At 42.0% G+C, this 13,308-nt stretch overlaps 1 protein-coding gene across 1 annotated transcript in view; it reads left to right on the plus strand.

Moving 5' to 3' along the window:
- MPP7 (MAGUK p55 scaffold protein 7) overlaps positions 1–13,308 on the plus strand; it is a 143,174-nt gene that overhangs the window by 110,797 nt on the left and 19,069 nt on the right. Inside the window, exon 13 of the mRNA XM_053466014.1 lies at positions 4,564–4,734. Within this exon, the coding sequence (XP_053321989.1) occupies positions 4,564–4,734 (171 nt within the window). The remainder of the gene's footprint in view (positions 1–4,563; positions 4,735–13,308) is intronic.

The raw sequence follows: 13,308 nt of genomic DNA on the forward strand, positions 1-13,308 counted from the left end.
GAGGATATCGTCTAAGTACACGATGACGTGGGACAGGAGCATATCCCTGAAAACGTCATTGACGAAAGTCTGAAATATAGCAGGAGCGTTACATAACCCGAAGGGCATAACGGTGTATTCGTAATGCCCGAATCTGGTGTTGAATGCCGTCTTCCATTCGTCTCCAGACTTGACACGGATTAAATTGTACGCACCTCTGAGATCCAACTTGGTGAAGATCTTTGCTCCTTTTAGGAGGTCATAGATCTCTGTGATGAGGGGAAGCGGGTAACGATTTTTTATAGTGATGCGATTTAATCCCCGGTAGTCGATGCATGGCCGCAATGAGCCTTCCTTTTTGGCCACGAAGAAAAACCCGGCTCCAGCAGGGGATGAGGACGGACGAATGAAGCCTTTTTCCAGACTTTCTTTGATGTACTGTTCTAAAGCCTTGTTCTCCGGTTCAGACAGCGGATAGGTGCGGCCCCGTGGTGGATCGGAGCCTGGCAACAGGTTGATGGCGCAATCGTAGGCCCGATGTGGAGGTAGTCTCTCCGCGTCTTTTTTGGAGAACACATCCAAATAGTCCCAGTAGTGTCTTGGAACGAGAGACCTGGGGTCAGTAGGAGCGATCTCGAGTATGAGATTAAGGCGTCGACAAGGTATGATGCAGTGGTTGTGACACTGGTGACTCCATGATAAGATCTCGTCTCTTTGCCAGTCTATGATCGGGTTGTGGTAACGGAGCCACGGATATCCCAGGATAAGAGGAGCGTGAGGTGATTTGATTAACTCAAACGTGAGTCGTTCCTGGTGTGTGACCCCTACTTGCAGGGTCAATGGTTCGGACTCTTGAGTGACGATCCCTGTTCCCAAGAGAGAGCCGTCGACAGAAGCCACCAGAGAGGGTGCTTCCTTGGTGCGGAGTGGTATGTGATGTGTCAGTGCCCATTGCTGGTCCATAAAAACGCCAGCTGCTCCGGAGTCAAGGAAGGCCCTTGTGGCCACGGAGTGGTTCTCCCAACAGAGCGTTATGGGTACTGTCATGCGTGTTTTGGGAGGAATAGGGAAACGGCATGCGCTTAGGGAGCTTCCTCCTGTGATCCCTAAGCGTTCTCTTTTACCGGTCTGAGAGGACAGGTAGGCAACAGGTGATCGGCTTGACCGCAATAGAGACAGAGTCCTTGTATTCTTCTGTATCTTTTCTCGGCCTCGGAGAGTTTGCGGACGGTTCCTATTTCCATGGGCTCATCTGAAGCGGAAACGGACGGAAGAGGAGACGAAGAAGATCTTGTGGGGCCTGGAGTGTAGGACCCCGGTCTTTTTCCTCTGTTGTGTTCTGATGACCTTTCCTGGATTCGTTTGTCCACCCTGAGACAGAGGGCGATGTACTCTTCGAGATCCATAGGTGTGTCGTGGTACACTAGGGCGTCTTTGATCTTTTCGTTGAGCCCTTTTCTGTAGGCGGCCTTGAGGGCGCCTTCTTCCCAGTTGGTCTCATGGGCAAGGGTGCGAAACTCCACAGTGTATTGGGCCAAGGTTTTACGGCCTTGCTGGAGGTCAAGCAGAGAGGACTCAGCGGTTTCCTTACGACACGGAGCATCAAAAACAGTTCGTATGGCTTCCATAAAAGCGGGACAGTCCTCAAGCAGATAGGATTCTTGCTCCACCAGAGGCGAGGCCCATAGCAATGCATCACCCTTAAGTAGGGATATGATAAATGATACCCTCTTGGATGATGTTTGGAACGCCTGGGGATGGTTTCGGAAGTGGAGCATACACTGGTTGAGGAAACCGCGACATTCCTTCGGGTCCCCGGAATACTTCTCGGGTAGCGGGAACCTAGCAACAGCCCCCATGCCCTCGTGGGAGGCCTCCCTATGAACCGACGGGAGGGCGGTCAGAGAACGCAGAAGATCGGTCATGGCGTCGACCTTTTGTTCCAGCGTTTGGAGCTGTGTAGACTGTGCGGCAAGACGCTGGTCTTGGAGATCCTGTCGGGCTTGCAGCCGTGCCATATCCGCGGGATCCATGTGTTGGCCCGTTCTACTGTTACGGTCAGGTAGACGAGGGATCCAACAATGCAGGTAAGCACAGCTAAAGAAAGTCCAGAACACAGTCCGAGGTCGAGGGCAACGGCAGGCAGCAAGGTCAAAAAACAATCCGAGGTCAGGGCAGGTAGATCAGGTGCAAAACGGTAAACAGGTCCGGGTACGTAGGCAGGCAGAGAAGAATCGTGGTCGTATAAACAGGCAAGGGTTCGGTACACAAAGCAGAGATCAAACTAGAAGAAGAACAATAGCACACCCAACGCTAGAGAACGTTTAGAACGGGCAAAGACAAGGCAAACGAATGGGGTTTAAATAGGAAAGGTAACACTCACGTCATCAGCCGCGCCGTAGAGCGTGTCGCGCCCTAATTTGATATTAGGTGCGATATCTGGAACCACCACCAGATGGCGCACTTCCGCCGGTTTCCCGGCGTGTGCGCGTGGCGACGTGCCTCGAGCGTGAGCGGGTGCGCGCGCCCGACGAAGAGGAACCACGAGCCCCTCGAGTCACCGCGGCAGCACCGGAGGCGGAACCACCGACGTCGGGGGACCCAGCGGCCAAGGTGAGTGCAGCGGCAGCGCGTGTCACCCGTCGGCAACCCGCATGCGGGACGGAGGTGGGGTTGCCGGCGGTAGCCGGAGAGGGAGCCGCGGCAGCGCGCGTAACACGCATCTCTTTCAATGTTCTGCGTGTTTCTCTCGAAAGGGCCAGGTTTTCGCATTATAACCGGGAATCTCGGAGCAGGGAGGCAGCGGTCTGGGCTTTAATAGGCTGTCTGTAATGATGATGATAATAATTGTTATTAACTATTAATAGTAGTATTAAAACTCTACACGCACACACAGCGTATAAACCCCTTTACGGAAGCGTACAAAGACATAGATGCATGATAACATGGTTATACCTCTACTTTTTACCAGACAGACAGAAATAATGATTAGCTAACGTTTTCATACAAAAAAAGCAATATAATAGAAGCAAAATAATACTACTGCTATAGTAGCCGATATTGTTACTTAAGAACAATATTACTAATATACTCATATCAGTATTTACTATTACTGCTCTATGCTACAAAATCTTTTCATACATGAACAAAAAACCTTGATACAATAGCACCCCTGAAACATCCATGCGACTGGGGGGGGTAGCTGACGAAGCGGGTATACCTGCAGGCATTGCATGCCCTGTATAATGCTTTTCTATAAGCACCCCCAGTGTTATCTGCTTTGTTCACAGATATACAGATGTCATTCACTAACAATTCCTGCTTTGTTTTTTTTTACTAGCAGATTTTTTTACTTGATCAGAAATTAGCTTGAGCTAACGTTGTTTATGATTTATTTGTAAAACATATTGGGTTTCTGGTTTTTCCTTTAGAAATACTTTAAGATTTACTAACTACTAAATAATATACACCTCCCAACAGTTGCACTTTTCTCAGGACAGTCCTGGTTTTTGGGCACTGTCCCACTTTTGTGAGCATCGTGGGACAGTCGGGGGGGTCCTAGGGAGCTGTTGCATCCCCATTGCACACCCCCATTGCAGCTTCTGCACGGTCTTCTTGAGATGCTCTTCAGCTTAGGGCCACAAGGTGGCTCTTCAAGTAACGTGGGTAGGTAGACCCCCCCCCCCCCGCCTCTTGCCACACATCCCAAGACAGATATCCTGATTTGGATCCCTAAAATGTTGGGGTGGTATGTATATAGTTACCTACATTAAACTTGCAGAACATATCCAATTCCTTATCTACCATACAATGACTATCCACACTACACATGTTTTTTTTTCTGTTGGAGCCAAGGAGAAGTATCATAGCACCCCAAGAACTCCTCCTTTTGAAAAACCCAATTTAACCGTATTTCTGTGTGTAGACATTTAGTACATAGACATTCACATCAGGGTAACGAGCGTTTTACAGTTCATCTCTGTTATTCGTTACTAGCTGGCCTCATAATGTTTGCTCATTTTTATGTCCACCTTACATGTGCATTGCCTAATAAATATCCAGCTATTCAATGGCTGAAGGTTTCAGAGAGCTTAAAAAACATGCAACGTTCCTCACAAAGCTCGGTTATTTCAAGTTACGATTGCTTCTTTTTTAATATACAGTAAGTGGCTTTACAGGAGCTAAAATTAATAATCTAAAGAAAAAGTTAAGGGTTTAGAAAAGAAAAACCCATATTCGTGCCGTATCTCTTTCGGAAAGTCCGAAATCCTGTAGACTACTTTAGAATATTGTAAGTCCTGTTTTTCCTATAACTTGTCTTGGATTTATGGCCAGATCGAGACGGGAATAAGTAATAGTTCAGAGGGTGCCTTTAAACTGTACAGAAGTAAAATCAGTCACGGCTGTATTTTTCTGCTTATACTGTAATGATTTCTGTGCTGTTACATTTGTTAAAATATTTATGAATATGATGATTATGAAAGTTTTCTGAACAAGGTAAATCCATCCTGATTCCTTTCAAGTTTTGATCTGAAAAATGTGTTTTTTCTTTCTCTCTTTTTTTTTTTTTCTTTCATTATTTAGCTGGGTTTAGGAGAAGTTTTCGTCTCAGCAGGAAGGACAGAAAAACAAATAAATTTATGTATGAATGTAAGAAGAGCGATCAATACGATATGGCAGATGTGCCGACCTATGAAGAGGTAGCTTTGTATCAGCGACCGGCTAATGAGAAATACAGACTGATAGTCCTGGTCGGTGAGTATGGATCTTTTGTAAAAGACAAGCTTTCTTGGAACTTCTAACAATCGTTATGTTATGAATAGAGTTGCTTAGAACCCTTTCTATGATGTCAAATATTATGGTACTGCATCTGCTAATAATTTTCCACTATTTTTACTATTTTCAGAGTTTTATTGCTGAAAGGCTCCAGATTTGGGTGTTAAAAAAGCCAATGTAATGTCACATTGTAGCTTGGAAACTATTGACAAAACCACAAATAACAAAACTTCAACTGATAAGCTGTAATACTATACGAACCTTGTTTATTCTGCTTAAAATATGATTAGGTGTTGAAACGTAACCTTGAAATAATAGAAGTAGAGATTTTTTGCCATGGTTTTTGTTATCTGCAGTGATTCGCTTTCCAAAGTCTGCGAATAAGCTGTAGCGAGCTGTTTTTTCTTCAGAAATATACCCCTCGCCCCTTAAAATAGAGTAATCTCTTCAATAGCATTCAGATGGAAAGGAACCATAATTCTTGAGCTGGAAACTCTCTTTTCTGACATTCATTTCTGGTAACACAGAGAGCCAGGAGAAAGGAGGAATCAAAGTGATTTCTTGGTCTTTCCTTTTGAGACTGTGAACTTGATAACGGTTCTGCCAAAACAGGACTTGGACGTCAACGGTGTTCCATTGGTTATCTATCAGGCAATCTGACACCATCTAAACTTTTCCAGTAGTGTCATCGCATTACTGTACTAATCAGTTAGTGATGAAAAGCCACAACTTCCAATCATACATTAAGTTTTGTCTATCGTCCTTTGTAAAAAAAACAAGATTTGGAAAAAAATTTGGGATACATCTGGAATTAAGTTTTAGGGACTAATAGGCACACACTTGAAAGCTAACTTTTTTTCTAAGTTACATGAATTTAAGAATGTTTGAGATGGGAGTAAGACTGCCCTGTGTAGGAACCAACATCAGAAATGAAGTCTCCTTAGGTACGGGAAGGGTAGACTTGATGAGCCATACAGTTCTTGTCTGCCAAAACTTTTTCCTGTTTCTGTATTTTATTAGCCAAAACAACAATTTTGGCATTGTATGTTTGGAAAATCTAACATATACAGTACATGTCGACTACTATCCCATTGGATATTGTTATACAGTAAGGTCTTCACCGAGACAATGGATGCTTCTCTGACCGTACTTCTTACTCAATTAAGTGTACTTTTAAATAATAAAAATCAAGCTTTACATGAAGACCGGTATTAGAGCCATTTGTTTAACACAGTTGGTTGAATATTGAAAGAGTGTCAGGGTCAGCTTCTTAAGAAAGTTCCCCTGATGATTAAGAACAAACATCCAGATGGGTCTGCCATGTACTGTATTGACCTCTTCATTGACCCAACAAGAGCCCTAACGCTATACCTTATGGGTTTAGTGGAGGGGAAAGGAGCCCCTGAATGCGTTGTGCTATTGTTAAAAGATTTGCATTGAGACAGGGGGATCATAATTGAATCTTTAGCCACCTAACAAATGAAGTACCTGGAAATTGTTGTCACATGTCAGGAACAACAACCCTAATGAAAATTATCACATGTGCTGGCAAATTTAAAGGGTGATTGTGAAAATGCACTCGGTGCTATTGCCAAAAGATAATGTTTGGCATATAGCACATTTCCTTTTGGAATCAAGTGCAGTTCATTAAAATATAATCACACTAATTATATTCATGTGTGCTGAGCGCAAAGTGCATTCTACTTTTTGTTTAATATATTTGTTCGAATCAATTGGCAGAAGAAAACTGTCCCAAAAAAGGTTAAATTAGCCAGGCTAGCAGCCACATCATGTTACACCATTTAATGATTGGTAGTTTGTAAAACAAACATGTATTTAAATCAAGATGTGTCCTTTGCCAGAGTTCATTTATCCCGTTAGGTGCTGTTACTGGTGAAGAGCTGCTTAGAAGTATAAATACATCTGGAAAATAATATTTTGGCATCTAGAATATAGATTTTCACACCCCCCCATCCTGTCTCTCTCAAAAAAATGACCGTCTACACCTTAAAAACATTGCCGCATTCGTCCCTTCCTTACACAAGATGCACAAAGGCTCTTGTTCATGCCCTCATTAGCTCCCGCCTCGATTATTGTAACCCTGTCTTAGCTGGTCTACCTCATACCCATCTCGTTCCTCTTCAATCCCCCTTTAACATTGCTGCCGGACATATCTTCTTCTCCCATCGCTTTACGAACACCTCTTCATAATGGCTCTTCATCCTTTCATTCATGTCCACATACACTCCTGCCCGGTCTCTCCGCTTATCCGATGATCTCCATTTGGTTTCTCGCTCTCACGAACGCTTACAAGACTTCTCAAGGGCTGCCCCTATTCTCTGGAATGCACTCCCCCGGCCTTTCCGTCTTTTCCCCGGCCTTTCCGTCTTTTCCCCGGCCTTTCCGTCTTTTCCCCGGCCTTTCCGTCTTTTCTCCTGCCTATCCGTCTTTCAAAAAATCTCTCAAGACCCACTTTGACGCCCTTCATCCCATTTTCCTTCGCCCACTTTTCCTAGTCTCTCTCCTGCCGTCGAACAATACTTATGCCAATGTGGCTGGACTATCCCTAACATTGGCACTTTTACCCCCTTGTGTAGCACACCCTAACTCCCTCTAGATTGTAAGATCGATTGAGCGTTCCTCTTGTGTTGAATTCTTATCTGCTCAGCTGTGTGTAGTAAACCATTCCATACATAGAATGTTCCCAGATAGCTACAATAAGGGTTGGAAAATTAGCACATTGGAAGCTTCAACGCATTGCTTAAAATGGCAGTCCTTTGCCTTTATCAGACCGTATAACACATGTCTGGAGCGGTTATATTTAGTATTTGGGTTTTAGTGCCACAGTAAATGTAGTGGAGGCTGTAGATGGCAGCTGGCAGGGAATAGTGCGTGTTGCACGTAGGCCATTATTCAGTTTGTGAGGTTGCGCGGCTCAAACTCTTGTTTCTGGATTAAGTCATGTAATAGAGGTGCTGGAGCTTCCGTTATTTTCCACATCTTGCCCTTACAAAAAAAAGAATGTCCTTCCATGACAGGCTGCTTTGTAAAGAAATGCACTTGCCTCTGTTCCTTGATTACCTCGGAGAAGTCTCAGAAAATCTGCAAAAAAGTTTTAACAAATAAATAGTATAACTTATATCTGCTCCACAGCCAGGATATTGGATGATTTCTGGGGATTGAAAGGCTTAACTCCCTATCCCTCCCTGCGCCGAAAAACCATCAATGTTCCTAAGAGCCCTGCCAGTTATGTTACCTTCTAGTGAGTCTATCCTGTGCAAACATTTCCAAATGTGCACAGAGGTGTCTTCCATTACCATTGTGTAGCAGACGGAGGGACACCTGGAATTGACATTTTGATACTTTCAATGAATAAACAACATAGCATCTGATATTATAAGCTAAAACGCATAGTGTTTGCATGTGTGGGAGTTGAATCAGTCAGTGTTCCAGCGTCTGATGGAAAAACGGGGTTATCTAAAAGTCAACTCGGTGGGAAGCTAAATTGCTGTTCTTACTGTCAGAGAAAGTGTTTTCAAACATTCATAAAGGCACCTGCCGAAGGTTCCACCGACTGCTGTAGCTAACCGTGTTTATGTATAGAGTAGCGATATTCTTCTGTAGGGTTCCCATCAGTCGTACAACCGTCTGCTAATTTCTGTGCTTTTTTATGGGACGGGACATAACAAAATGCAAAAAAATGTAAACTATATGTTAATCGGCTAACTATAGAAGTTAGCAAGTTTAGCTTTGAGATAAGGGAGAAAGATGTCATTTTTTTGTAAGCTTAGCGTGGGATGATGATGGTTGTATATGTGAATTTTAGCCATTTTCCCCAATTCTAATGATGAGCCTCAAGGGGCCATGTGTTATTAAGCGGTTTCCACCTTTAAAATGTCACCAATTGAGTATACCTCTACAGTTTATGTAAGGAGGGTTGCCCTAATTTTAGGGAGTTTGCCATGGGTGATAAAAAAAAAAAAAAAAGGCTAATAGGATTTTCTGAAGTACTTACTGGGTAGGTGTTCAGCCTCTTGAGCATGAAGATGTAGCAACACTGCTTCCACATTTCGATAAATTTTATTCCAGTGGAATTAAGTATGGAAGCTGCATATGCCAACACTTTTTGCATTTTGTGCATTTTTATACTTTGTGTTTTGGTTGAATAAAACATTGAAATCTGGAAGCACTGTTGCTGTGACTTCACTTCGTCAATTACCTTAATATTTTAACAGACAGGAGAAATTAAAAAAAATACTTCAGAATATGATGCAACCTTAAACTTTTATGGAACACCGTGCCTCGTCTACATATGTTTAAATATTGATACGATTACACAAAGCGGTGGTGATAGAAGCCCTCCAGTGATCATTCTTCCTTTTACAAGTCGAGGAGGTATGGTCTGCAGAGAGACTCCTGGGAAGTACAATGTTTATCAAAATGGAACTGCTGACAGATGTCATGGACACTTCAGAAGTTTTACTTCATGTTTAATCATCCATGAAGGAAAACATTGAGCGTGTCAGTGATATCTGTCGTTGTCTATGTGCAAATTCTTATAATTTGCCACGTCAAGGCGATTGCTACTGCTGAACAGGACTTCGATATTATTTGGTATTAAATTACAGGGATTTGCAGTAGCTGGCGGATTCCAGTGTATTGTCCGGTTACATTCAATAAAAGCAGTAGATATTGAAACCATTGAGTTTTTATCATGCGTTTTGTATTTTTTCCCCTTGCGATGTCCGTTCCCATTGTTCTCATGGCTGGAATTCTCTTTTTCTGCTCCTCTTCCTAAACTGACATGTCTCATATAACTTGGGAGATTTATTTCCCTCTAGATTTTTACTCTCAAAGCCTAGAATTTACACAGGTTTTGTTAGGCCAACATGTTAAAGTTGGTGGGATGACTCCCCCTTAACCTGGGTCTGATGAGGCTCATCGAGTTCATGAAATGGGTGCCAACTTATTTCAGGTCTCCAGGTTGTGTCAATATTCAAGCTGTACATTTACTTAATATTTTTTAAACTCAAATACTAGCAGAATACTTACTTAGGTCGTCTTCCTCCTGTCCTTTCTTGGACACATCAGTCTTCTTCACCTTGTGTATTTCTTACCTCTCTTTACACTTCTTTGCTATCTTCACTAGCCTAAGGTAGATGTACCAAGTGCTTTCCACCCGAATAATCTCTCAGCTCCTAAACACCGCAGGAGATGTGTTTTTCTTTGAAGACTGGTATGGCCTTTTTCATTTTCACTTTTAAGCTCTCCTTCCCATCTTCTCTCTAAAATTACATTGTTTCACCAAAGAATGCAGAGAGGAAGCTTAGATTCTTCATCTTAAAACAAGAAGATGTAAGCTTTAAAGATTTGAACTAGAATGTCCTGTTCATATTTGTTTAAGGGAAAAAGGAAAATGCTTTTAAGAAGATTGTGTGTTTGTGCTGTAAATTGAGCTAATTATTGTTATATCTGTACTCCTGAATAAATAATACTGATCTTTTTTTCTTTCCTTTGGTTCCTGTATCGAAATAAGTCAGGTATTGTATATCCTGCGATGGAATTATGCACGAGGAATTATGTATTTAGCAGAAAGGTTAGGAGTGTGAAGTTCTTAGGCACAGTTCTCCCACTGGACCATGGAGGAGGTTAAGGGCAGCTTTAAGCGAGAAGAATGGGATTTAAACCATACGTGCTAAATTCTTGCTCGCTGGATTCAGCTTCTTAATACACAGGCTATAGCTGTGTTTATATTAAGCAGGATCTGTTTTCATATCATTTCAATTACTTCGCGTAAAAGTAAAAGCATACCTTTAAGAAAATTAAAATTGGTGAATACTAGGTTTGTTTTATCCAAAGTGTTTATTCTAAAGTGTTCGGCCACTTAAAACGACTCGTCTTTAGTTGAAGTGTTTCCTGCGGCTTGTACAGAGAGGGAGCCCAGTCGTTTATTATGAAACCACCACAGCTGAAGAAATACTCCACAATTTCAACAGCTCTTATGAAGTTTAAACAGAGCTATTAGCTGTGGATCAGTGGGCTGAGAGCCTCTCAGTTTGGGAAATGTTAGCTCCTTCTTTTGCTGCCCAATTCTACTTAGAATCTTGTTACAATAAATCTGAAACCGATTTTATTGTTTAGATAGAGACACGATCTACTATGAAGACACAAACATCTCCTAGCCCAGAGCTCTCCGCCAACTGTTTTTTCCAATGTTGCCAGAGATCACTAGTAAGGATCTACATGTCTCTTTATGGGAGATGGCAATCCATAGTTCCATCAATAATGATGAGTTGCCCAGGAGCTAAAGCAACAACTTAAGCATCACAACTACATTTGTTTGTTTATTTTTTGCACATATGGCCAAGGCTTGTCGTGCTAAGAAAGGCCTTTCCAGTCTGTCTTCAGATTCAGGTCCCGCAGTTCAGTTGGTTTCCAAGCAGCCGCTGAAGTATGATAACATTATCTAGGAGTCTTAGATTGCAAATATATGCAGAGTATTTATTTTTTCTGGGGTTACTTGCTATGTATTAGCACCTCTATTAAATTCACAGTACAATATAGACTAGAAAATGAAGTTTCAAACTAAGTTATTATTTTTAGAGTATCAGGTGGCAACACAGGGGGTAAAAGCCTGTGGCACAGTCCATAATAGAACTATTCTAGGTAAATGCATCTGTTCCTTAGCAGCTCTAGAAAAATAGGTAAACATAACCTCAGATCAACAACAACACATAACATATAACACGGAGTTATGATTTAACAGAAATAAAGCCAAAATGGAGAAGCCATGTGAAAAAAAAAACAAAAAAAACAACAACAAAAAAACTACTGCTTTCATAGGAATTAAAATGCCCTTGATCAAATGATCATCATCAAGTGTGATCACCTCTTTAAAAAGAAAAAAAAAAGCCTAAGTTTTAGCAGTTTGCTGGTCTGGATCATTCAGGTGTGTCAAGGACAAAAGACATCAGTAATGATCTTAGAGGAGCAATTGTTGCTGCCCATCAATCTGGGAATGGTTCTAAGGCCACTTCCAATCCGGTCCATCATTCTACAGTGAAAAAGATAATGCAAAAGTGGAAAACTTTCAAGACAATTGCCAGTCTTCCCAGGAAATTCACCCCAAGCGCTAATGTAGATCATGGGTTAAAAACCCAGGTTTGGATACCTCATCGCGAGAGATTCAGGATTCCTGTAGAAGACATATAACAATCACGCTGTAACATAGCAGTTACATTGCGTAGGTGTTACATGGGTTGATGAGTAGTGTGAATGGAGACATGCTCCTTGTTAATTTCTTTTGTTTGAATTAGTTCCTTTATTTTAGCACACATAGCAGATGCCTCTTACAAATTGTTGGCTAGCACAGCCGAGAGGTGCTAAGCCCAGGCCTTGTGTTTTTCAGGGAATCTTTACAATATCTCATTTGGTTGCAATTTCTTTTTTCTCAGCCAAAACACGTCTCTCACTTTGTTTTAAATTGACACCGTAACTTGTTCCACGTTAGCTGGAATAGTGGCATAGAGGGCTGCTTCCCAACCAGGATTCAGGAGTTAAAGGGAAATTATTACAACCCACACACTGCATTCAGACTCCGTTTCCAGCAACGTGTGAAACCTAACGCTGCCGGTATGTCATCATTTTTATGAGCCATTCTTCTGAGCAGCAGGAAAAACGAATTCAAGTCTCCGTGTGCTAATTAGCTTTTATACCATTAAGCACCTTCCCGTGTTGCAAAACCACTTTACAAGCCACTGAAAAGAAGTGTTTTTTCGAACCGAAGCCAATTTCCAACGCAACCTGTCCGCACACGTGACCTTACTGCATGTATTGCCGTGTCCGCAGCACTGGATTGTGGCGCATGCGTATTCAAGTTCATTTCATCCAAAATTTGAACCTTAATCTGAGTGTTCATAGCTGTAATTTAATGTATTTTTACCTAGTAATAAGGGTAACCGGACCATGCCTCTTACAGTCTGTGACACCAGCTACTTTACATTTCAACGGGTAAATAAAAATAGCGTAATGTGATCACGTGGCTAATTGTTAAACCAAGTCAAAAATATACTGTGGCCTTTATGGGATAGAAACCTAGAGTTTTTCCTGATGTAGAGACTCAGACCTTAATTAGTCCTTGGTCTTGTCTTCGATATAGGATAGCTTTATGTCTATCACACTTCTGCCTGGATGCTGTTCCACTTATCTACCACCCACTTGTTAAGCTAGAACCTCCTTTCCTTATATCTAAGCCTATGACTTCCGGTTTTACCTTATGACCTCTTGTTCAAATAAGGAGGATAACTACCCATAGCCGTTTAAATATCTGTAACCAGCAGCAGCTGCTAAGTGTCCAAACTCTTTGCAAATAATAATAAATGCATGTAAAATGAAGTCATTGTTGGTTTGCGAGCAGAGATCTAGCTGCATCTGAGATCCCAATAACAATCCCGTTTAATTCATGATGAAAAGGAACACTAGCGGGAGTTTGTTTTGGCCATTTTAACTTGTTGCAGTGGATTATTCCATTGTAGCAAGTTATAGTCTTTAGGA

Source organism: Spea bombifrons, chromosome 5, assembly GCF_027358695.1.
Source record: "Spea bombifrons isolate aSpeBom1 chromosome 5, aSpeBom1.2.pri, whole genome shotgun sequence".
In the NCBI taxonomy this organism is placed as follows: Eukaryota; Metazoa; Chordata; class Amphibia; order Anura; family Pelobatidae; genus Spea; species Spea bombifrons.